This window comes from Microcaecilia unicolor, chromosome 3 (genome assembly GCF_901765095.1).
Source record: "Microcaecilia unicolor chromosome 3, aMicUni1.1, whole genome shotgun sequence".
Taxonomy (NCBI): domain Eukaryota; kingdom Metazoa; phylum Chordata; class Amphibia; order Gymnophiona; family Siphonopidae; genus Microcaecilia; species Microcaecilia unicolor.
In genome coordinates, this window is record NC_044033.1 from 4,235,894 (window position 1) to 4,260,495 (window position 24,602).

General features: G+C 45.0%; 1 protein-coding gene across 2 annotated transcripts in view; it reads left to right on the forward strand.

Moving 5' to 3' along the window:
• Positions 1–223: 223 nt before the first annotated feature.
• Positions 224–24,602, forward strand: part of EPHX1 (epoxide hydrolase 1) — a 52,318-nt gene continuing 27,939 nt past the window's right edge. Inside the window, exons 1-4 of one of the 2 annotated variants that reach the window (XM_030195714.1) lie at positions 251–327; positions 14,832–14,902; positions 20,648–20,835; positions 22,122–22,302. In XM_030195714.1, the coding sequence (XP_030051574.1) occupies positions 20,653–20,835; positions 22,122–22,302 (364 nt within the window). In that variant the 5' untranslated portion in view covers positions 251–327; positions 14,832–14,902; positions 20,648–20,652. Of the gene's footprint in view, positions 328–14,831; positions 14,903–20,647; positions 20,836–22,121; positions 22,303–24,602 lie in introns of both variants that reach the window. The other variant, XM_030195713.1, reaches the window with a different exon arrangement.

Sequence of the window (24,602 nt, forward strand, 5' to 3'; positions counted from 1 at the left end):
TCTTCTTTGCACCTTCCTTCGGGGGAGGGAGTCGTCGCTTAAATGCACGTTCATTCCCTGATCTACGTTTCTGTGTTTGTTGTAAGCTCAGTGGAGCAGGGACTGTCTCTTCACGTTCAAGTGTACAGCGCTGCGTACGTCTAGTAGCAGCAGGGGGAGCTCCGGGCAACGGATGGGGTGGGTGGGGCCACCCGTCGGGGGCGGGGCCACCCATCGGGGCGGAGCCTGACGGCAGCACCTCCCGGTCAGGGGAAAGGAAACGACTCGACACAGGCTGCGACGTCGTGGACAGATCGGAACCGAACCATCTGGGTGCATCTCTCGCAGGTGATGATGGGGGAGAGGGGGGGGGCGGGGTGCGTGTCGCGACTATTGGCGATAGGCTCCAATTGCTACACTCGGGAGGAGGAGGAGCCCGTGTCCTTGTGTCTGGGTCCTGCCTGGACCGGAGGATCGGACGGACCGGGCCGGAGGGAGTGGAGGGGGGGGGGGGGAGGATCTCCCACTACCACCACTGCAGCCCCCCCTGGTAAACTGACCATTTCAGAAGTAAGAAATGCAGAAGGTTCGGCCAAATGACCCTTGTTTACCAGTGAGGATTTCCCTGAAAAAAGAGTGGAAACAATTGTTTTCTGCAGTTGCTCCATTAACTACTTCTCAAATTTCTGCCAGGTTTTTTGCAATAAAGTCTGTCTTAGAATCTACAACTTGCTTGTTCTTAGCGAGATTAAAAGGACGATCAGGAGGTCACTGCTTGAGCACCCCCAATAATTGAGAAAAGTTGGCTCCTATGCCTGCAGGTTTCATTCTTGTCCTAAAAGCCCTTCAGCTAAGAGTTAATAAGTCAGTCATTAGGTGAAGGAGCCACATTGGATGAGTCTTTGACCTATTTCTAATTTGCCTTTTTTTTTTTGGCAAAAACTGTTGAAAAGTGTGGACATGATCATGAGCTACATCAGATTTTAGCCAAGGTTTCCCATCAGAGATGATACTGAAACTCTTCTGTTGACTATGTTGACAAGGGGTCAAGCGCTCATATCCCTTGACATTTTACATTACAAGAATGAACTCATAGACCACTAGTTCTCCAATGGAATTCAGAGCACTTTTGATACAGCAGCTTAAAGTGATTGATCTATTGGGAACAGAGAGAATTTTGTGTTGTAAACAGATATTGTGTGGATTGGCCATCCAGCCTACATCAGGGGTTGGCGCAATCGGCCACTTTATTTATATGTTTTTTAGGCATCCTTGGCCTGGATTCTAGAATTTGTGCGGACGATATACAGTTTTTCTTTAAACTGGAACAACCCAATACTAAGGCTTCGCAGTTTTTGCTTATATGAGCAACAGTTAAATGAGGTTGAATCTTTTAAAACAACATGAACAAGACCCAACATGATTTTATCAAATTCACCAATTTTAGGTGGATGGTGTTGAAATTCGCTTTCTTCCCAAAATGATCTCTTTGGGGGCTGGTTCTGAATTCTTCACTTTCTATGGCAGATCAGTTTAGTAAAATGATTAAAACTATTTATTTTAAGCTGAAGATTGTTAGATGGCTGAAAAAATGTCTGACTGAAGAAAAATTTCGTACAGTTCATCGTACAGTCATACCTTACTTTGATTACTGTAACGGACTACAGATTAGATATTCCAAAAAGATTCTTGCGTTCTTTGCAAGTTACCCAAAATTCAGTGGCCCGTGTTATCACCGGACTGTCCAGACCTGATGATATTACACCTTCGTTAATGAAGTTGCCAGTTGATTCTGTTGCTGGTATTTAAGGTGCTGGTTAATAAGATCTCCCCAGTGGTTGCAGCGTCTCTACATTCGCATCGACCTGTGCGGTCACTTACAATCATCTTTGGCTTAATGTTTTGCATCTTCCAGCATTTAGGATTCTTCACCTTGAGACGTAGGCCCTACGTTATTCAATGCTTTACCAGCAATGAGAACTTGGAAAGATTTATGTTGTTTCAAAAGCTTACACTTTAAGATGGTTAGTTTTAGAATTTTTGTATTTATTTATTTTTATTTACTGGGCTTTATTAACTGCCTTTATGAAGAGATTTTATTTTGATATATTTTATTGAATGTTTTTGTTTTATTGATTTGTTATTATATGTTTGAGTTGATATTATGTATATTTGTTCTCTGCCTAGAATTTTGCAGATAGTGTGGACTATAAATACTGTAAATAAATGTGTGTGGCAGTGCTTTGCCCCCCCCCAAATTTGGCTTTGGCTGGTGGGGGTCCCCAAGCCTCACCGGCAAAACCCTTCCTGTGGTGCCACTGTGCTGCCTGCCCTTCTTCCTCCTCCCTCACGTGCATGCTCGATTTCACTAAAAGCAAGCATGGGCGCCAGGGCGGGAAAGCAGGCCAGGCAGTGCAGTGCAGAAACGCTTCAAGGACTCCCCTTCCCTCTCCCTGCCCAAACATTTGCTCCCTAGGCATGTGCCTATTTGCCCATGTCTTAATCCTGTCCTGCCTCTGAACTACTTCATGCGTTGACTGCGATACCATTTGGGACCTTATGGCCCAGACCTCGCATTCAGATTTGTAGGGTACGAGAGGCCAATCAAATCTAGTTAAGTACGAGGTAATTTTGTGACATTGGTCCAAATGGGGCTGTGCAGGGACAGGGAAAGTTGTCTCTGTTTTTGAAATGGAGCAGCAGATACAGGGACAGACTTTCTAATGGACAGAGTTAAGCAGGAATTGTAGTGTCTGTGTTATGGGCCACCAACTGACGTGTTATCGAACAGGGCTGCCAAGAGACACGGCCGCCCCCGCCCACCCTCTTACCTTCCTGTGTCTGACTGCTCCTCTCTCAGTCTGTCTCTCTGCTCCTGTGTTCTAGGAGGACCCAGATGATTGCATTAACGACACGATAATCCGGGTCACACAGGTTATCACGTTAATAGAATTATCCAGGCCCTCCTGACACACAGGAACAGAGAGACAGACTCGGAAGCAGGCAGGCAGGAGGAAGCTTGCCAGTGCCGGTCCCCACCTTGGAGACCGGGCTTGGAGTTTGCCCCCCCCCCCCCTTCCAGAGAGCTGACTTTCCCCACCTTGGTTTTGCGTGAATTTGGAGGAGCTGCGGCTGGTTGCCAGTGTCTTGGGGAAAGCAGAGGGTTAATTTTACTCTGTTTTTAGTATAGGATTTGGAAGTTTTGCCACAGACTTTGCTCTATAAGTGGTTCTGGCCAAACCCAATCCCAGAGAGCTACAGAGACGTTTTTTTTTTTTTCTGATGGCTAGTACTGCTTGGAATGCCCTCCCGCGGGAGGTGGTGGAGATGAAAACGGTAACGGAATTCAAAAATGCGTGGGATAAACATAAAGGAATCCTGTTTGGAAGGAATGGATCCTTAGAAGCTTAGCCGAGATTGGGTGGCACAGCCGGTGGTGGGCAGACTTCTACGGTCTGTGCCCTGAAAAAATGGCAGAAACAAATCAAGGTCAGGTATACACATAAAGTAGCACATATGAGTTTAAATTGTTGGGCAGACTAGATGGACTGTGCAGGTCTTTTTCTGCTGTCATCTACTATGTTACTGTATAGTAAATGCATATTTGTATGTGAATACTGAAGAAAACAGTTGCATAGTGCAGCTGTTTGTGACAGCAGGACTGGTGTTATATGGCTTCTAGGCCTTTAGTACAGATCCTGGGTCCACCTTTGTCTTTTCTGTTTCCTGGGATTGATAGAAATGGCTCTGAGAAATACATTTATCAGTGAACTGGAATTCAGAGCTCAGGTTTTTCAAGTTCAAGGCCACACCGCCTGCAATTTCAAAGGTGACATTCCTTAGGGCCTAGCAGTGAGGATGAGGAGAAAAGGAGGCAGCAGGTCAACCCCCAGATCCAGCAGGACTAACCAGCTGGATGAAAAGTTAGAAAATCAATAAATAAAGAAGGCTGGACTACACAGGAGTGGCCTAGTGGTTAGGGTGGTGGACTTTGGTCCTGGGGAACTGAGGAACTGAGTTCGATTCCCGGCACAGGCAGCTCCTTGTGACTCTGGGCAAGTCACTTAACCCTCCATTGCCCGCCGCATTGAGCCTGCCATGAGTGGGAAAGCGCGGGGTACAAATGTAACAAAAATAAAATAGATACTATTGGAGATTCTACATGGAATGTTGCTACTATTGGAGATTCTACATGGAATGTTGCTACTATTTGAGATTCTGTTGCTATTATTGGAGATTCTACATGGAATGTTGCTACTATTTGAGATTCTGTTGCTATTATTTGAGATTCTACGTGGAATGTTGCTAGTGGAGGAGTGGCCTAGTGGTTAGTGCGGACTTTGATCTTGGGGAACTGAGGAACTGGGTTCGATTCCCACTTTAGGCACAGGCAGCTCCTTGTGACTCTGGGCAAGTCACTTAATCCTCCATTGCCCCATGTAAGAAGCCGCATTGAGCCTGCCATGAGTGGGAAAGCGCGGGGTACAAATGTAACAAAAATAAAATAGATACTATTGGAGATTCTACATGGAATGTTGCTACTATTGGAGATTCTACATGGAATGTTGCTACTATTTGAGATTCTGTTGCTATTATTGGAGATTCTACATGGAATGTTGCTACTATTTGAGATTCTGTTGCTATTATTTGAGATTCTACGTGGAATGTTGCTAGTGGAGGAGTGGCCTAGTGGTTAGTGCGGACTTTGATCTTGGGGAACTGAGGAACTGGGTTCGATTCCCACTTTAGGCACAGGCAGCTCCTTGTGACTCTGGGCAAGTCACTTAATCCTCCATTGCCCCATGTAAGAAGCCGCATTGAGCCTGCCATGAGTGGGAAAGCGCGGGGTACAAATGTAACAAAAATAAAATAGATACTATTGGAGATTCTACATGGAATGTTGCTACTATTGGAGATTCTACATGGAATGTTGCTACTATTTGAGATTCTGTTGCTATTATTGGAGATTCTACATGGAATGTTGCTACTATTTGAGATTCTGTTGCTATTATTTGAGATTCTACGTGGAATGTTGCTAGTGGAGGAGTGGCCTAGTGGTTAGTGCGGACTTTGATCTTGGGGAACTGAGGAACTGGGTTCGATTCCCACTTTAGGCACAGGCAGCTCCTTGTGACTCTGGGCAAGTCACTTAATCCTCCATTGCCCCATGTAAGAAGCCGCATTGAGCCTGCCATGAGTGGGAAAGCGCGGGGTACAAATGTAACAAAAATAAAATAGATACTATTGGAGATTCTACATGGAATGTTGCTACTATTGGAGATTCTACATGGAATGTTGCTACTATTTGAGATTCTGTTGCTATTATTGGAGATTCTACATGGAATGTTGCTACTATTTGAGATTCTGTTGCTATTATTTGAGATTCTACGTGGAATGTTGCTAGTGGAGGAGTGGCCTAGTGGTTAGTGCGGACTTTGATCTTGGGGAACTGAGGAACTGGGTTCGATTCCCACTTTAGGCACAGGCAGCTCCTTGTGACTCTGGGCAAGTCACTTAATCCTCCATTGCCCCATGTAAGAAGCCGCATTGAGCCTGCCATGAGTGGGAAAGCGCGGGGTACAAATGTAACAAAAATAAAATAGATACTATTGGAGATTCTACATGGAATGTTGCTACTATTGGAGATTCTACATGGAATGTTGCTACTATTTGAGATTCTGTTGCTATTATTGGAGATTCTACATGGAATGTTGCTACTATTTGAGATTCTGTTGCTATTATTTGAGATTCTACGTGGAATGTTGCTAGTGGAGGAGTGGCCTAGTGGTTAGTGCGGACTTTGATCTTGGGGAACTGAGGAACTGGGTTCGATTCCCACTTTAGGCACAGGCAGCTCCTTGTGACTCTGGGCAAGTCACTTAATCCTCCATTGCCCCATGTAAGAAGCCGCATTGAGCCTGCCATGAGTGGGAAAGCGCGGGGTACAAATGTAACAAAAATAAAATAGATACTATTGGAGATTCTACATGGAATGTTGCTACTATTGGAGATTCTACATGGAATGTTGCTACTATTTGAGATTCTGTTGCTATTATTGGAGATTCTACATGGAATGTTGCTACTATTTGAGATTCTGTTGCTATTATTTGAGATTCTACGTGGAATGTTGCTAGTGGAGGAGTGGCCTAGTGGTTAGTGCGGACTTTGATCTTGGGGAACTGAGGAACTGGGTTCGATTCCCACTTTAGGCACAGGCAGCTCCTTGTGACTCTGGGCAAGTCACTTAATCCTCCATTGCCCCATGTAAGAAGCCGCATTGAGCCTGCCATGAGTGGGAAAGCGCGGGGTACAAATATAACAAACAACAAAAAAAAATAAAATAAACAGCCTTTTCATGGGACAGCCCTGCGGACTGGGGAGTAGAGAGTAGGATGAGGACAGAAATGAACCTGATTCCGTTGGAATCTAAGCTGCCCCCACAAGAATTTAACTTGTCCCTGCCAGAAATTAATGGTACCTTAAAAAAAAAAATTCTGGTCTGCTCTCTGTCTCTCTCTGTCTCTACAATCAAGGAAGGAATGGAAGTTGCAATTTGAAACATGAAACGCTCTGTTGCGCACATGTAAGAATTGTTTCTGATTCGCTGGTACTGCGTGCTGAGAGGTCACCACATGTACATGCCATTAGGTCAGGTGACCTCTGATGCTCATGCCTGTGTCAGAGCTCAAGCCTGCACATCAGCCCGGGAGCAGAGAGGGTTAATGGAAGACCTTCCGCATCCGCAGAGGAGGAGGAGGAGGAGGTGGCACTCAAAGAACTTGGTACTTGGTAGGTGAGAGGCAGGTGCAGCTTTCACTTCCATGGTAATCCCACAGACCCCAGTCCTGTGCAGGTCTCTACTGCAGAGTCCTGAAATTGACCCCCTCCCCCATATTCAGCAAAGGAGCTTGTTCTGTAGCGAGGGTGCTCAGCACCCACAGAACCAGGGACTTGCACGGGGACAGAAATCGAACCCATCCCGCCTGTCCCCACTGCAAGTAATCTCCTTCACCCCCTACCCCTGGCTCACCCAGCCCTTCCGTACTGCATCGCATCCCACTGCACAGTCACCTTGACCCCCCCCTCCCAAGAAAACCAGATTCTATAACCAGTGAAAATACTGCTAAAAGTAACGTAAATGCATTTTCCTCCGTACGCTGCTAAATACACAATTTTAAAAGATGTGTATTTTAAAAAAAGCAAACATCCAATTTTTCTTACTTAAGTATGCAAATGTGGAATGCATTACCAACGAGTGTTTTGCAAGGCCTACCCTATTGATTCTACTTAAATGCCACAACTCTACAATACATCTATACATACATTGCAATGAATATTTTATTTCTTATTTCCTTGTCCCTTATTGTACCCATTTACCTCTACCTTATCTGACCCTTTTTTAAATTGTATTTGTTTATAACCTACCGTACTTGGCGTCCACCGTTAAGGTATTTTGTAAGCCACATTGAGCCTGCTAATATAAATAATAAATGCGGGAAACAAATGTTATAAATAAATAAAAATAAAGACCTGGTCCAAGAGCCAAAGTTTCACCTGCTTCCTGAGTAGAGAGAATCCTGTGGTTTTTATTAGATTATAGTTGAAGTCTGTATAAATGAATTCATTTTAATTTAAATTTCTTATGTACATCTAATAACCTGTTCAAAGCGGTTTTCAGGATACCTAAAACCCATTTCGTATGTGTAAATGTGTTTCACACAGAGAAAACAACATTTGCTGGACCTATTTCCTAGACATGTACAGGTGTAATGTTTCACGATGGCTGCCTGTTTATTCCTGGTTCTCTAATGCCCAGAGGATCAGAAGGAAACGCAGGTGCCCCAGGATCAGAAAGATGGGAGGAAGATTTTGACTTTATATCCTGAGGGATTTTGCAATTCACCTTCATTTGAGGAGTAACATAATATCTGTGAGGAAACGGACTGTGGAACCCACCTCTTTATTGCCTTTGAAAAGTGTTTGTTTGAACAGGGCTCTGCACATGGACTTTGTTCTGGGTATCGGAGAGGCCGAGCTCGGAGCTCTCTCAGCCGATCGTGTTACTGCTGCTCCTCCACACGACTTCCCTTTCAGACCAGAATCTGTGCCAGAAGCGTTACCAGCTTTTGATGTCTGGTGGAGGAACAGACCTTTTGTAAAATGGGTGCCCATGCAAGGCTGCAGACCCAATCCACATAGGCTCCATTTAATTCCAGATCCATTTGGGGGGGGGGGGGCAGCTGCTCCTTTTGCACCCCTCCTTGCTACACCTCTGATTTTAGCCCAGTCCTCTGGCAACAAGAGATCCACAATGAATATGCATAAGATAGATTTGCATGCACATGCCACGTTTTCAAAGCTGGAACTAGGTTTGTGAGCCCTTGGGCCACTGCCGAGGAGCGGCAGGCAAAACCACCCCACACCAGAGGCAAGGCAGAACTCTGACAAACAGTAAGACTTACCTGCACTTAGCTGCCCTTCCCCAGGAGTTGAGCCCCTGGTTCTAGGCGGCCGGCAGGACTTACTGGACAGGGCCGGGACTGGATATCAGCTAGGCAGCACAGGGACTGAGGGTCAGAGGGGAAAGAAATGAACAAGGGCAAAAGGCAGGAAACTGGGCTAGGACTCACAGACAGACAATACAACACAAGGCAGGGAGTGGACAAGCTAGGGGACAGGGGCCTTCGGAAGGAGCAGATTTTCTGTCCCTGGAAAGTGGAAATCTTTTGTTTATTTTCCTGGGAAGGTAACTCATGACTTACCAAATGTATAATTTTTGGCTTCTTTTCTTCAGATGGAACTGAATGATCCACAAAAGGTACGATGAGGAAAGGCAGGCCTTAGATGGATTAAAAAAACAAACCAGGTCACTCTAGGTCCAGAACAGATGGGTCTGAAGAGTTAAGGGGCCATCAGCTGACAGATGTGCCTGTTTGGGAGCGATATAGGAAGCCAGGAGAGCAGAGATTTATGCATTTAGCCAAGTGATGACAAGATCCCATGTGCTGACCTTGTTCCCATCTCTTTGTCCTCCTCCCCTCCCCCCTGTTAATAGCTAATTATCTTGCAGCCACCACATAGGATTTAAGACATTATTCGGACGCTGCTTTGCCAAATTAGATCTATCAGGCCTCTGCCATCCTTGTGCTAATTCATCCCCTTACCAGCTGCTCAGACTATTGCAATTCCCTTTACAAAGGAATTTACCAATTTACACTCAGGCAACTCCACCCCTATCGGATTAAAATCGTACAAAATGTACCAATTGTCTGTCCCCTTTGCTTAAGAAATGTCATTGGTCACCAATAACCTGTAGAGTCAAACTTAAAATCGTGATCCTTGCCTTTATTAAGCACAACCTTTGAACGTTCTTATTCCCCATTCTCCTTCATTCTTATTATGATCTCAGAATGACAGACTTCTCTACATTCCACCTCCTGCAAACTGTGCACCTTGATCCTACTACTACTACTTAACATTTCTAGAGCGCTACTAGGGTTACGCAGCGCTGTACAAAATAACAAAGAAGGAGGGTCCCTGCTCAAAGGAGCTTACAATCTAAAGAACGAAATGTCAAGTTGGGGCAGTCTAGATTTCCTGGGTAGAGGTGTAGAGGTTAGGTGCCGAATTCACCAATTCTGTGTCTTAGCTCCACTTTTGTGGAATTGACTTCCCAGGAATGTTTGAGTTGAATCCTCTTCAGCATAGTTTAGACCTGGACATACGGCGTTTTTCTTCGCTCAGGCCTCAGGAGATTGACTTCTCGGGTGCTGTGGGACAGCTGGGAGACTACACGTCTCTGCTTTCTAAATCACTTCTTGCTCGACTCTTTCCATGTGCTCACCCCTTTCTTACTACAAAATCGCTGTTGTAATTTGTAAACCGCTGTGATATTCTACGACTGCTGGTCCATTGAGACTTGCAATGAACGTAACATGTGCTTGTGACCATCTTTGCAGAGAGACACGCAGTATTTTACTGCTCACGATGACAGAGTGAGAGCTGAGGTCTGAAAATCAAGGCTCAGTGCCCCCGGGTGCACGGAGCTGCCACTAACATGGTGCCGTGCCCCGACGGGCATGCGCAAAGGTGCCAGTGGGGTGCCAGCTGGGCGCGGTGGGAATTTTCCCGCTGCACAGCAACACCCCGCCGAGGTGGGTGGGGAGCCAAAAAGGGGGTTATAACCCCGGGGTGGAGCCCAGATGTCCTTTTCTGGCATCTGGGCATCTGCCTGCACCCAGCCCCCCCCCTCCTCCCGAAATAATGTAGACCTGAACATATCTGTATTACGTTGCAGCTTTGGTGGGGTACCCAAGCCTGAGGGAGTAAGCTAGGCAGCTGGGACAGCTGTGCTCACGGTTGAGCTTCCTTGCTGTGCGGCGGGGAGCTCTGTATACGATTGGTCAGTCTTGCTAATGGCGGCGGACTGTGTTGGCTAGTAAGCCGGAAGGTTTGATTGGCTTGGGTATACCCAGTGTAATGGTGTTTGTATTTAAAATAAAGCTGCGGCCAAGTTGTGCCATGTTAAGAAATACTGTGAGTCCTGTTATTATTTCATTATCACAAGTCCCCGGTAGGCCTATGTTAGTGCAGTAGCTACAGTTGCCCTGGTTGACCTAGCAGGCGTGGCTACCACGTTGTTCACCTTTGCTGGCCCCTCTGGGTATTCTCAATTTTTATCAGCTGTCGACCTGCACCAGTGATTGCAAAAAAAAAAAAAAAGTGTTGGTGACCATGTTAGATAAGTGCGTTCATAGGAGCCAACGTTTCAAAATGATTGGAGTTGCTAAATGCAATGGAAATGACCCCTCCCAGGACACAGTCAAGGAGTTTCTGCAGTATTGGGGATGCTCAGTCACCCACAGAGCTGACTCCTCTCATGGATCAAAACTGGTCAATAAACACAGAAACACAGGGTAAGACTTCATGGCGAAGGAAGGTAAATGGTGATCTGTATTGGGACGAATCCTGTTGGCAGCTCCGCAGTCTGAGCTCTTCAATTCTTCCGTAGTCTGGAGAGGTCCCGGAGGACTGGAGAAGGGTGGATGTGGTCCCTCTGCACAAGAGTGGTAGAAAGGAGGATGTCAGGAATTATAGACCTGTTAGTCTGACCTCATGCTGGGTAAACTAATGAAAACTCTTCTGAAGTGGAGGCTTGTGAGGTGTCTAGAACTGAATGGACTGCAGGACCAGAGATAGCATGGTTTGTCAGACAAATCGGATTGGTCACCCAGTCAAAGAAATCAAACAGTTGGGTATGGGAGGGGCGCTAGATATGGTGTACTTGGATTTTAGCAAACCCTTTGACACGCTTCTGCGCAGGTGATTGATAAATAAACTTGAGTGCCCTCGGTATGGGACCTAAAGGGACTGACTGGGTTAAAAACTGGTTACGTGGAAGGAGAAAGAGAGTACTGGTAAATAGAGGTTGCCATATTGGGTCAGACCTATGGTCCATCTAGCCCAGTATCCTGCTCCCAACAGTGGCCAATCCAGGTCACAATTACCTGGCAGAAATCCAGTTAATAGTAACTTTCTATGCTACCAATCCTGGGGCAAGCAGTGGCTTCCCTCATATCCAACTCAATAGCAGACTATGGACCTTTCCTCCAGGAACTTCCTGCAGGAACATGTCCAAACTTTTCTTAAACCCAGATACGCTAACCGCGGTTACCACATCGTATAAGTACCTGAATATATAAACCGCTTTGAATGTAGTTGCAAAAACCCTCAGAAAGGCGGTATATCAAGTCCCATTTCCCTTTCCCCTTTCTGGCGGCAAGTTCCAGAGCTTAACTATTCTTTGAGTGAAAAAATATTTCCTCATTTGTTTTAAAAGTATTTCCATGAAATTTCGAGTGTCCCCTGTCTTTGTACTTTATGCAAGAGTGAACAATCGATTCACTTCTACCCATTCTACACCATTCAGGATTTTGTAGACCTCAATCATATGCCCCCTCAGCTGTCTCTTTTCCAAACTAAAGAGCCCTAACCGCTGTAGCCTTTCCTCATAAGGGAGGAATTCCAGCTCCCTTTATCATTTTGGTCGCCTTTCTTTGAATTTTCTAATTCCGCTATTTCTTTTTTGAATATTGTGTTCGATTCTGGTCTCCATATCTTGGTGATGTCGCACCATGGAACAATACAAATGCATTATAATATTCTTGGTCTTATTTACCATCTCTTTCCTTTTAATTCCTAGCATTGTTTTTGCTTTTTTGACTGCCGCTGCACACTGAAGATTTCAGCATGTTGTCTACAATGACACCTAGATCTTTTTCTTGAGTGCAGACTCCTAAGGTGGACCCTATCATCAGGTAGCTATGATTTGGATTATTCTTCCCAATGTGTATCACTTTGCATTTGTCCACATTAAATTCCATCAGCGGTGTACCGCAGGGATCCGTCCTTGGGCTGGCTCTTTTTAACATCTTGTGAGTGACATTGCAGGAGGACTGTCTGCTAAGGTTTGTCTCTTTGCAGGCGATACTAAACTTTGTAATAGGGTAGCCACCCTGGAGGGTGTGGATAGCATGTGGAGGGAGCTGGCGAAGCTTGGAGAATGGTCCTGTAATTAGCTCAGATTTAATGCTAAAATGTGCAGGTCATACACTTAGGTAGCAAAAATCCAAAAGAAAGGTACGAAAGAAGAGCGACACTTGGGGTAATTTTGTCTGATGATCTCAAGGTGGCCAAACAAGTAGAAAATGATGGTCAAAGCCAGAAGGATACTCGGGTGCATAGGGAAAGGGATGACTGTGTGCCATTCTGGAGACCACATAACATGGTAAACTCATTTTACATGGTATGTGATACTTTATACCTGAGTTTGATTTCTCCTTGCCATCCTCAGGGCACAGACCGAGAGGTCTGCCCAGCACTGTTTTTGTACTAAAAGTTCTGAAGCTAACGTCGAAGCCCCTTAAAATTTACACTCCATCCCATCCATATCTATTCAGTCACGATCAGGGCGCAGACCATAAAAGTCTGCCCAGCACCGGTTTCACTTCCCAATTACCGGTGTTGCCATCCAATCTCCGCTGAGATTCCGTGGATCCATTCCTTCTAAACAGGATTCCTTTGTGTTTATCCCACACATGTTTGAATTCCATTACTATTTTCATCTCCACCACCTCCTGCAGGAGGGCGTTCCATGTATCTACCACCCTTTCCGTGAAAAAATACTTCCTGACATTACTCTCTTAGTGTGTATCTACGAAAAGATATAAACAGGATGGACTCAGTCCAGAGGGCGGCTACTAAATTGGTAAGTGGTCTTTTTCATAAAGCATATGGGGAGAAACTTAAGGCTCTCAGTATGTATACTTTAAATGAAAAGGTAGGAGAGAGGGGATATGATGGAGACATTTAAATACCTCTGTGGCATGAATGTACAGGAGGTGAGCCTCTTTCAAATGAAGGAAAACTCTGGAATGAGAAGGCAGAGGATGAGGTTTAGAGGTTATAGGCTGAGGAGTAATCTAAGGAAATACTTTTTCATGGAAAGGGTGGACTTGTGTAATCACCTCCCGGTGGAGGTGGTGGAGACAAGGACTGTGTCTTTATCTTAAGAAAGTGTGGGACAGGCACGTGGAATCTCTTAGGGCAGGGAGGAGAGATAGTGGTTGCTGTGGATGGGCAGACTGGATGGGCCATTCGGCTCTTATCTGCTGTCATGTTTCTCTGTTTCTTCTATTTCTGAATCCAGAAGATAGTTTATTCCAGGTAATCAAAGCCAAAACTATGGACAAATAGCTCAAAAGGATTGTCACAAAACCGAGTGAACAGGAAATAGCTATGCTGAAATGCTTCTGACAAATTAGGTACAAAGTTACACACAGAAGAGAAAAACAATTTATATGACTCGTAAACTTTTAATGGTCTTGAGTGGCTCTTAACCACTCGGCATGAGATCTTGGCGTCACGGATGAGGTTCTCTAAAACCCTGAGCCCAAAGGTAGTTCAGAACAGAGAAGGACTTGAAAACGATTAACGAAATAACTAACTTTCGTAAATCACTGAAAACCTATCTCTTCAACAAGGCCTACAATGGGAATCCATAGCTTACTATAACACTTCACCACGTCACCCTATTCTGATAGTCATCCTTCTATAACTTTGTTCAGCTCTTTTCTCCTCATCCATGATCTTGTTGTAACACCAATTGTACCTGTCTCCTGGAATGGTGATGCCATAACAGATCTCTGTAAGCCACATTGCGCCTGCAAATAGGTGGGAAAATGTGGGATACAAATGCAATAAATAAAATAATAAATACAGCAAAACAAAGAATTTTTAATATTTGTATTCTCACCTGATAATTAGGCAGTTTTTGATTAGTTGATGTTAAATATATGTTAATGATGCCTTCTGTCCATTCCCTCTCTTTATCTATGTGTCGTGACTGGGGGAATGTGTGATATAAATGTATGATGTGTTATGATATTTCCTTGTTTCTTATCATAGAAGAACTAGCAGTTAATGTGTGGAGCTCACTGCCACGGGCTGTTGTAAAGGTAATAGTAGAACTGGGGTTTTTTTTTGGGGGGGGGGGGGAGGTGAGATAAATCAGTCGCAGCACTTGGAGATGTCACCTTGGCTTTAATACCTCCCCTAATGTGTGGGCTAGAAGTGGGAGAGGTGAGACAGTTCATGGAAGTGCTACAGGTCCTCTGAGCAGCCAGTTCTTTACAGTTTGGATTGACCTTTGGCAGTGTGGCAGAAGTTGTGCTTTAATATTCAATGTTCGATCTGATCAAAGTTAAGTTTTGGAATGTTTTTCATTCTGTGAGAAGGGAACACATTTCATGATAAAATCTAAGTTTTCTTTTTTCTTTTTTTGTTTTTTTAAGACAGCAAAATCCTGGCTCTTTAACACTCCCTGAGTTTGGAGCATAGTTGTGTTCTCTGCGTTGAAATTAGGGTAAGGATTTTCCTGGAGTGGTGGTGGTATATTTTTAGGTTTATTTATTTATTGCATTTGTATCCCACATTATCTCACCTATTTGTAGGCTCAATGTGGCTTACAGAGTTTGTTATGACATTGTCATTACATGATATCAGATACACTTAGTGTTGTGTAGAGATTAAGTAAGGGAAGAGAGAAGAAGGTATTAGGTAGGTTAGTATGGAGGTGGACTTTAATAATTGGAAGGTTTGGTGAGGTAGTTTTGTGAGGCTATGGGATCTCTTTGTAGGCCTTATTGAAGAGATTTGCGGAAGTTGGTTATTTCGTCAATAGCTTTCAAGGTTGTAGGTAGTTCATTCCACAACTGCGTGCTCGTGTATGAGAAGGTGGTGGCGTGTGTCTGCTTGTATTTTAGTCCTTTACAGCTGGGGAAGTGCAGATTGTGAAATTTGCGGGATGATCTTATGGCGTTCCTGGGAGGCAAGTCCACAAGGTTTAGCATGTATATTGGCGTGTCTGCGTGAATGATTTTGTGTACAATCGTGCATATCTTGAACACAATGCGTTCCTTGAGTGGGAGCCAGTGAAGTTTCTTTCTTAAGGGTTTTGCACTTTCGTATTTGGTTTTTCCAAATACGAGTCTGGCGGCTGTATTCTGGGCTGTTTGGAGTTTTCTGATAGTTTGTTCTTTGCGGCCAGTGTACAGTGCGTTGCAGTAGTCTAGATGACTTAGTACCATTGACTGTACTAGGGTACGGAATATGTCTCGCGGGAAGATAGATTTTACTCTTTTGAGTTTCCACATGGAGTGGAACATCTTTTTCGTTGTATTCTTCACGTGAGCATCGAATGTGAGGTTTCGGTCGATGGTAACTCCAAGAATTTTCAGATTTTGTTCCACGGGGAGGGAGCAGTATGGTGTGGTTATGGTGGAGTAATTGTTTTTGTTGTGTTGTGAGGTGAGTACAAGACTTTGTGTTTTTTCTGCGTTGAGTTTTAGCTGGAATGCATCTGCCCAGGAGTGCATGATTTGGAGGCTTTGGTTGATTTCGTTGGTAATTTCATTTAGATCGTGTTTGAACGGGATGTAAATCATGACATCGTCTGCGTATATGTAGGGATTAAGGTTTTGATTGGCTAGAAGTTTGGCTAAAGGTATCATCATTAGGTTGAAGAGAGTTGGTGAAAGGGGGGGGATCCTTGGGGAACTCCACATTCAGGTGTCCATGGGAGTGATCTGTCCGCGTTTGTTGTTACTTGGTATGATCTTGTGGTCAGGAATCCTTTGAACCGTTCGAGAACTGTGCCTCCTACTCCGAAGTATTCTAGTATATGTAGTAGAATTCCATGATTAACCATGTCGAAGGCGCTAGACATGTTGAATTGTAGGAGGAGTATGTTGCTACCAGTTGCAATTGCTTGTTTGAATGAGTTCATTGCGGATACTAGTACAGTTTTGGTGCTGTGATTTGACCGAAATCCTGATTGAGATTCATGTAGAATAGAGTGTTTGTTTAAGTATTCCGAGAGTTGTTTTGCCACTATGCCCTCCATGAGTTTGGTTATGAGTGGGATAGATGCTACTGGGCAATAATTGGTTAGGTCCATCGTGCTTTTCTTAGCATCTTTTGGCAGTGGAGTGAGTAAGATGTTTCCTTTCTCCGTGGGAAAGAGGCCATTTTGAAGCCTGTGGTTTATATGATCCCTGAGGTCTTTTTTGAATTGTTTGAGGGCGGATCTTATTAGGCTGTTGGGGCACATATCTAGTTTGCATTGTGACTTGGTGTATTTTCCAAGCCATTGTGAGATTTCATCTGGCGATATTGTGTCAAATTCGGTCCATGCTCGGTCTGCTGGGCTTTCCTCAGGTTTTGGATCTAGACATTCAAGGATGCTTGTGTACTCAATTGTGTTGGTGGGTATCATGAGTTGGAGTTTTATAATTTTTATGAATATATATATATTTTTTTATTGATGATTCTGCAATGCCATACATAATATAGCTGAAAAACTGTTACCACATACAGAAGCTAATATACTTACAGGCTTATTTTTGAAAGAGAAGGGCGCCCATCTTTCGACATAAATTGGGAGATGGGTGTCCTTCTCCCAGGGTCACCCAAATCGGGATAGTTGAAAGCCGATTTTGGGTGTCCTCAACTGCTTTCCGTTGCGGGGACGACCAAAGTTCACGGAGCTGTGTCAGAAGCGCAGCGAAGGCGGGACTGGGGCGTGCTTAACACATGGGCGTCCTCGGCCGATAATGGAAAAAAGAAGGGCATTCCTGACGAGCACTTGGGCGACTTTTCTTGGTCTTTTTTTTGTTACGACCAAGACTCAAAAAGGTGCCTGACTGACCAGATGACCACCGGAGGGAATCGGGGATGACCTCCCCTTACTCCCTCAGTGGTCACTAACCCCCTCCCACCCTCAAAAGAAACCTTTTAAAAATATTTTTTGCCAGCCTCAAATGCCATACCCAGCTCTATGACAGCAGTATGCAGGTCCCTGGAGCAATTTTAGTGGGTGCAGTGCACTTCAGGCAGGTGGACCCAGGCCCCCCCCCCCACCTGTTACACTTGTGGGGGTAAATGTGAGCCCTCCAAAACCCACCTGAAACCCACTGTACCCACATGTAGGTGCCCCCTTTCACCCCTTAGGGCTATGGTAGTGGTGTACAGTTGTGGGGAGTGGGTTTTGGGGGGCTCAGCACACAAGCTAAGGGAGCTATGCACCTGGGAGCAATTTATGAAGTCCATTGCAGTGCCCCCTAGGGTGCCCGGTTGGTGTCCTGGCATGTGAGGGGGACCAGTGCACTACGAATGCTGGCTCCTCCCACGACCAAAGGGCTTGCATTTGGTTGTTTCTGAGATGGATGTCCTCGATTTCCATTATCACTGAAAATTGGGGACGACCATCTCTAAGGTCAACCTAAATTTCACGATGTGGGCGTCCCCAACCGTATTATCAAAACAAAAGATGGACGCCCTTTTTGATTATGCCCCTCTTAGTCATCTAGTTCCCCCCTCCTCCCCTTCCCCTGGACATCATGGTGGTGCTGACAACCGTGCCTTCGACTGTTCATAGGGTTGCCAAAGATTTTTAAAAGTCACCATGTGGCCTCTTCTCATTGCCATAAGTTTCGATATTTGGTATAAGTCGTCCATTTTATGCAGTATAAGTTGCATGGATGGTAGAGTTTGTTGCTTCCAAGGCCTTGCCAAAGACAGCTTTGCAGCCACAAAACACTGAATTGCAAGCTTATGTTGGGAGACAGGAATCTCCGGAGGTTTAAAATGTAGCAGGAAGTATTCTGTTTTGCAAGGATAATGTTGTTGCAGTGTATGATGGACCAGCTGGAGTACTTGTTTCCAGTATGTCTGGACCACCGGGCAGTCTCACCATATGTGCAAGAAGGAGCTCCGAGCACCACAGTTACCCCAACAGTCTGCAAATACCCTGGGATACATTTGCTGTAATCTATCAGGGGTCTAATACCACCAGTACAACATTTTAAAGCCATTTTCTACCGTAGGCTGAGCTAAAGATGGTTTGAGCAAGAGTCTGAACCCCCTCAACCAAGTTTCTCTTAGGTGGGTGCTCATCTCTTCTCCCTTGCTTTTGGCGCCTAACCACCTTCCCTACATAGTTTATAACCTTTAGATTGTAAGCTACCTACATTGACTACATAGCTTATTACCTTTAGATTGTAAGCTCTCTTGAGCAGGGACTGTCCTTCCCCATGTTAAACTTGTACAGCGCTGTGTAACCCTGGCAGCGCTATAGAAATGCTAAGTAGTAGTAGTAGTAGTAATGCTAACTCCCATCTTTCATTATAATATAATTGAGGGTTAGTGTAGAATAGGAGAGCTAGATATAAACAAGATATACACTTCCTTTACCTCCCCCCCCCCCCCCCCCCCCACTCTGCAGGGCCTCCTCTAATGCTGTTTCAGTTAGGTCCAGTTCCTCCCTTGCCCGTCTGTGGATAAAGTTTCGTAAGCAGCTATAAATGAAATAGGTCACTTTCAACCAGGGGCGTAGCCAGACTTTGACGGGAGGGGGGGGTGGCCAGAGCCTGAGGTGAGGGGGGCACATTTTAGCCCTCCCCCCGGTGCCGTCAACCCCCTCTTCCCTCTGCTGCCAACCCTCCCCCGCCGGTGGCGGGTACCTTTGCTGGCGGGGGTCCCCAACCCCCGCCAGCCGAAGTCCTCTTCTCCAGCACGGCCGCATTGCTGATGTGCAAGGGCAGGCTTCTGCTTCTGTGAGTGTGAAGTCCAAGGGCAGGCTTCTGTTTCTGTGAGTCTGACGTCCAAGGGCAGGCTTCTGCTTCTGTGAGTGTGACGTCCAAGGGCAGGCTTCTGCTTCTGTGAGTCTGACGTCCAAGGGCAGGCTTCTGTTTCTGTGAGTCTGACGTCCAAGGGCAGGCTTCTGCTTCTGTGAGTGTGAAGTCCAAGGGCAGGCTTCTGTTTCTGTGAGTCTGATGTCCTGCACGTATGTCCAGGACGTCAGACTCGCAGAAACAGAAGCCTGCCCTTGCAGATCAGCAGCGTGGCCGCGCTGGAGAAGAGTACTTCGGCTGGCGGAGGTTGTGGAACCCCACCAGCAGAGGTACCCAACAGTGGCGGTGGTGGCAGGAGGGGGGAGTCAAAGGGGTTGGCGGGGGGGGGCAGGGCCAAATCTCTGGGGGCCCATGCCCCCCCGTGGCCCCACGTAGCTACGCCCCTGCTTTCAACCAGCCCATATTCCTCTTGGAGTTCTTCAAAATTAAGTATCCTCCCATTAGCCCATACCTGTCCCAGAGTATACAGACCCGCCCAGGCCCACCGTCTATGTACCGATTTCTGACTATTTTTAATGTGTTGGGCTTTTATTCATTATGCTGTTTATAGTGTATTTTTCATGTTTGACACCGTACTGCACTTTATACAGGGCATTGATTTGAAAAGATGATTTATGAATTAGTAAATAAAAGGCACTCACCCTTCTAAGTTGAATAAAGCATGTGGTTTCCACTGAGATTCGGAATATGCTTATGATAGAGGGTCAAAATAGATGCACCGCTTTCTGACTCTTTTTTTTTTCTTCTTCTGGACCTGGGGAAGAAGGGGGGGGGGGGGAGATGTCTTGTTCAGTGGAACCTCCCAGGTCTGATCCCTGAACTGGGATATCCACAGTGGTGGTAAAGGAATAATTTTTGATTTGGGGGAGGGGGAGTGATGCATAGGTTAACAATGCGTGTTATATTACCAACATGCATGTAAGGCCGGTGCTGTCGACCCAGTCCTCTGGACACACCAAGCCAGTCAGGTTTTCAGCATACCCAGAATGAATATGCATGAGATTTGCATACAGTGGTACGTGAAGACTTCTCATGTGTATTCATTGTGGATATGCTGAAAATCTATTTGGCTGGGGGTGTCCTGAGGCCTGGCTTAAGAATTGATATCACCTGGCCCAATGCTCCCAGCTGCCCTTAAAGGGCCTGGTCAAACTGAAATGAAGCAGTTCCCATCCCCCCTTGCCCCATTTTACAAAGCAGTGCAGCAATGCCGCTTTGTAACGGCAAACAAATAATGCCAAAGTGCAGTGGGGAATAATCTCTAGAGACCACCTGGGTCCCTTCACGTATGTGATCAAGCTCTGCAAAATGAAATTCGTTTCTGATTCTTCATAAATTAGTTTCTTAACAAATGTACTTGTTACTGACTTTTCTCTCTGGGTTCTTTTCACGGGTGCGGTCTTGCTCTTCCCTTGCAGGCATCATGCTTCTTGAAGTGGCCCTGGCCCTGGTGGTTGGGGCAGTTCTCTACCTGCTGCTCTTCCGTACAAAAGAGGAGATCCTGCCCATTGGAGACGGATGGTGGGGAGAAGGGCAGAAGCCAAACTCTGCAGAGGATGAAACTATCCGGCCGTTTAAGGTGGAAACTTCTGAAGCAGAGCTGAACGTAAGCCCTCGTGTTTAGCACATCGCAGGTCGGAACAAGAGCGTACACTCCTTCCAGAGAATGCAGAGAAAAGACGTAACTCTAAAATATTCAGGTCAAATTGTAAAATTGCTTTCTTGATAAACCCAGAAAGCGCCACTTACCCGCTCGTTTCCAGTGGAGCTCTTCAGATAGTACTGCTGAAAATCATTCATACGCCCCCCCGCTCTGTATCCCACGTTTTCCCACCGTATGGCAGGTTGAATGTGGCTTACATATTGCTAAAAAAGCGGTTACAAAATTTGGATTTGTAGAAGTCTAGTACATAATACAGAAGTACAATAAACGCTTAGGTTGATATATTAGCATATTGTGAGAGAGGTTAATATTATTGTTTTCCATTTCTGGACTTTTCGTGATGTACGTTGGTGTGGGATTGGGGCAAAGACTTCTTGAAAAGCTGTGTTTTCAGGTTTTTTTCTGAGTTTCAGGTCTTTGACTTCCAAAGTTGTGTGACTATAAAGGAGAGGCTGGTGGCACGTTATCTGGATATTCAGTCCGCCATCCAGATAACCTATCCAGACTGCAAAAGCACTGGCCTAAGTTATCCAGACAGTCTCCGTACAGTGCCACCATTCGCCTTCGTGTGCTGGCTGCATTTTTCAAATGACCACAGTCAGTGGTTTAAAAGAAATACCAGCTGTGGCACTCGGGATCAGGCGGGTTGTCTCTGAATTTCTGGCTTTTCTCGTTCTTTCTGTGTGTTCAAGACCCGATGGCTGGATAACAGACGTCCACTGCCACTTTTTGGGGAGAATGGCTGGTTGCATTAGCAAACGTGTAATCCTGTAGAATTAAGGTTGCAATTGTTTGACCCTGCACAGACGTTTGTATGGATTTGTTTTCTCATATATTTGGTGCAGTACATCCTAGTTCAGGGGTCCACAACCCATCCTGGCTTTCAGGATTTCCACAATAAATATGTATGAGCTCAATTTGCATGCAGTGGAAGCAGTGCATTGGATTTGAGGACCCCCTGCCCTGGTTCCCATTTTCACCTGTCAGACATTATTACATTAAAAACTCCCCAGGACAAACTATTATTATTAGTATTTAATTCCAAGTTTTTTGCCGCAGACACAGAACAGAAGGAATCCCTCCCCCGCCCACCAGTGAAATTTAGCCCTGTGAAAATCAATTAACGACTCCCTACTTTTCTAGAACCCTTAATCTTTGTTGCTGATTAGCATAAACTTTCCTAAAATGTTATTTTCATGCTTCAGTCCCCTGCTACTTTCCTTCTGCAGGATCTGTACAGGCGTATTGATGAAACTCGCTTCACCCCACCTCTGGAGGGCAGCCGCTTCCATTATGGTTTTAATTCCACTTACCTCAGGAAAGTAGCTTCCTACTGGAGAAATGAGTTCGACTGGAAGAAGCAAACGGAAGTCCTCAACAAGTATCCACACTTCAAGACCAGAATTGAGGGTAAGTTGCTGGGTCTGTGTGGTATTTACACAGGGAAAAGTAGGTTGCCTTTTGGGGAGGGCTGTGACTGCAGGATAGAGAAGGGTGGGGTCACCTCTCAACTTTTGGGTGGAGGTACACTATGACTTGGATTTCAGTGTCGTCGGGAATATTCTTCACATAAGAACATAAGAATGGTCCGTCTAGCCCAGTATCCTGTTTCTAACAGTGGCAAAACCAGGTCTCGAGTACCTGACAGAAATGCAAATAGTGGCAACATTCCATGTTACCAATCCCAGAGCAAGGAGTGGCTTCCCCCATGTCCATCTCAATAACAGATTATGGACTTTTCTTCCAGGAATTTGTCCAAACCTTTTTTTAAACCCAGATATGCCAACCGCTGTTACCACATCCTTTGGCAGCGAGTTCCAGAGCTTAACTATTCTTTGAGGGAAAAAATATTTCCTAATTGTTTTAAAATTATTTCCATGTAGTTTCATCCCCTGGTCTTTGTACTTTTTGAAAGAGTGAAAAATCGATTCACTTCTACCATTCTGTACCACTCAGGACTTTGTAGACCTCAATCCTATCTCCCCTCATCCATCTCTTTTCCAAACTGAAGAGCCCTAACCTCTTTAGCCTTTCCTCATATGAGAGGAATTCCATCCCCTTTATCATTTTGGTTGCTCTTCTTTGAACCTTTTCTAATTCTGCTATATCTTTTTTGAGATATGGCGACCAGAGTTGAATGCAATACTCAAGGTGAGGTCAAACCATGGAGCGATACAGAGGCATTATAATATTTTTGGTCTTATTCGCCATCCCTTTCCTAATAATTCCTGGCATCCTGTTTGCTTTTTTGGCCACCATTGCACACTGGGCAGAAGATTTTAGCGTATTGTCTGCAATGACACCTAGATCTTTTTCTTGAGTGCTGACTCCTAAGGTGGACCCTAGCGTCAAGTAACTATGATTCAGATTATCCTTCCCAATGTGTATCACTTTGCATTTGTTCATCTGCCATTTGGATGCCCAGTCTTCCAGTTTCCTGAGGTCTTCCTGCAGTTGTTCACAATCCGCATGTGTTTTGACAACTTTCAATAGTTTTGTGTCATTTGCAAATTTAATGACGTCATTCGGTTTTCCAGATCATTTATAAATATGTTAAATAGCACTGGTCCCAGTACAGATCCCTGCGGCACTCCACTACGCACCCTCCTCCACTGAGGGAAGGCAAAACTGCCTGCGTTGGGGGTCTAGATATTCACAAAAGTATAAAACATAAGTATACATAAACCAGTGTGCATTGAATGTATTTATTTATTCATACTTGTATCCCACATTTAGTTCATATGGCTTACGTTTAACAGTTGTTAGAGTTTACGTTGATTCAGTTACATTTACAAGGTTATATGATGCTATGTTTTACAGTGCTTGGCAAGATAATTCTTACTCATGGTGTTTCTTGAGAAAGGTATGTCTTCTTTTCTTAAATGAAAAGATGCATTACAGTTAGCGGTTGTGTTATTCCAGAATGATTACTGCATATTTTACTTATAGAATTTCCTGAAGAAATAGGTGTTGCAAAATGCCTGGGGTTACCCCGCGGCCACTTAGAGGGTCTATCCCCAGCACAGCTCAGATCCACATGCACCTGTCACTTGTGCTATACACTAGCACCCCCCCCCCTCCCACCGACTGGGTCCCAACCGCCTCTGGGTGAGTCTCCCGCTCTCAAATTATCCCCAGTGATTTCTAGGTTACTGGAGTCAAACTCCCAGTGACCTCACGTTTCCCAGAAAGCACTCACAGATGCTTGTTATGACTATGGGAATTGAGTTCCACCATTCTGAGCCCAGGTAGCTAAATCTCGCTGTGTGGGTGGACTTGTATAGTATGTTTTTGTAGTTGGGCAGGTGAAGTAGTAGGTAACCTCTGGTTCCTGGGTTTGCATTTCTTGGTGATAGCACAGTATTTTGAAGATGATTGTACTAGTTTTGAAAAATAGTCTGGCCTTGATTGGGAGCCAATGTAGCATTATGAGTAGTGGGGTTCCTCTGTCATATTTCGACTTTTTGAATATCAGTCTTGCTGCTGTGTTTTGGACGGTCTGCAATGATCGTAATAGGTTTTCTTTGCAGCCTACGTATGCTGCATTACAGTAGTCTAGTTGGGACAATATCAGCGTCTGTAGTAGTATAGGACGGAATTACTGTCTGGGGAAATAGACTCTGATTCTTTTCAGTTTCCATAGTGTTTTGAAACTTTTTGACATGATTGCAGCAACTTGATCTTCAAGGGCCAGATGTTTGTCAAGAATG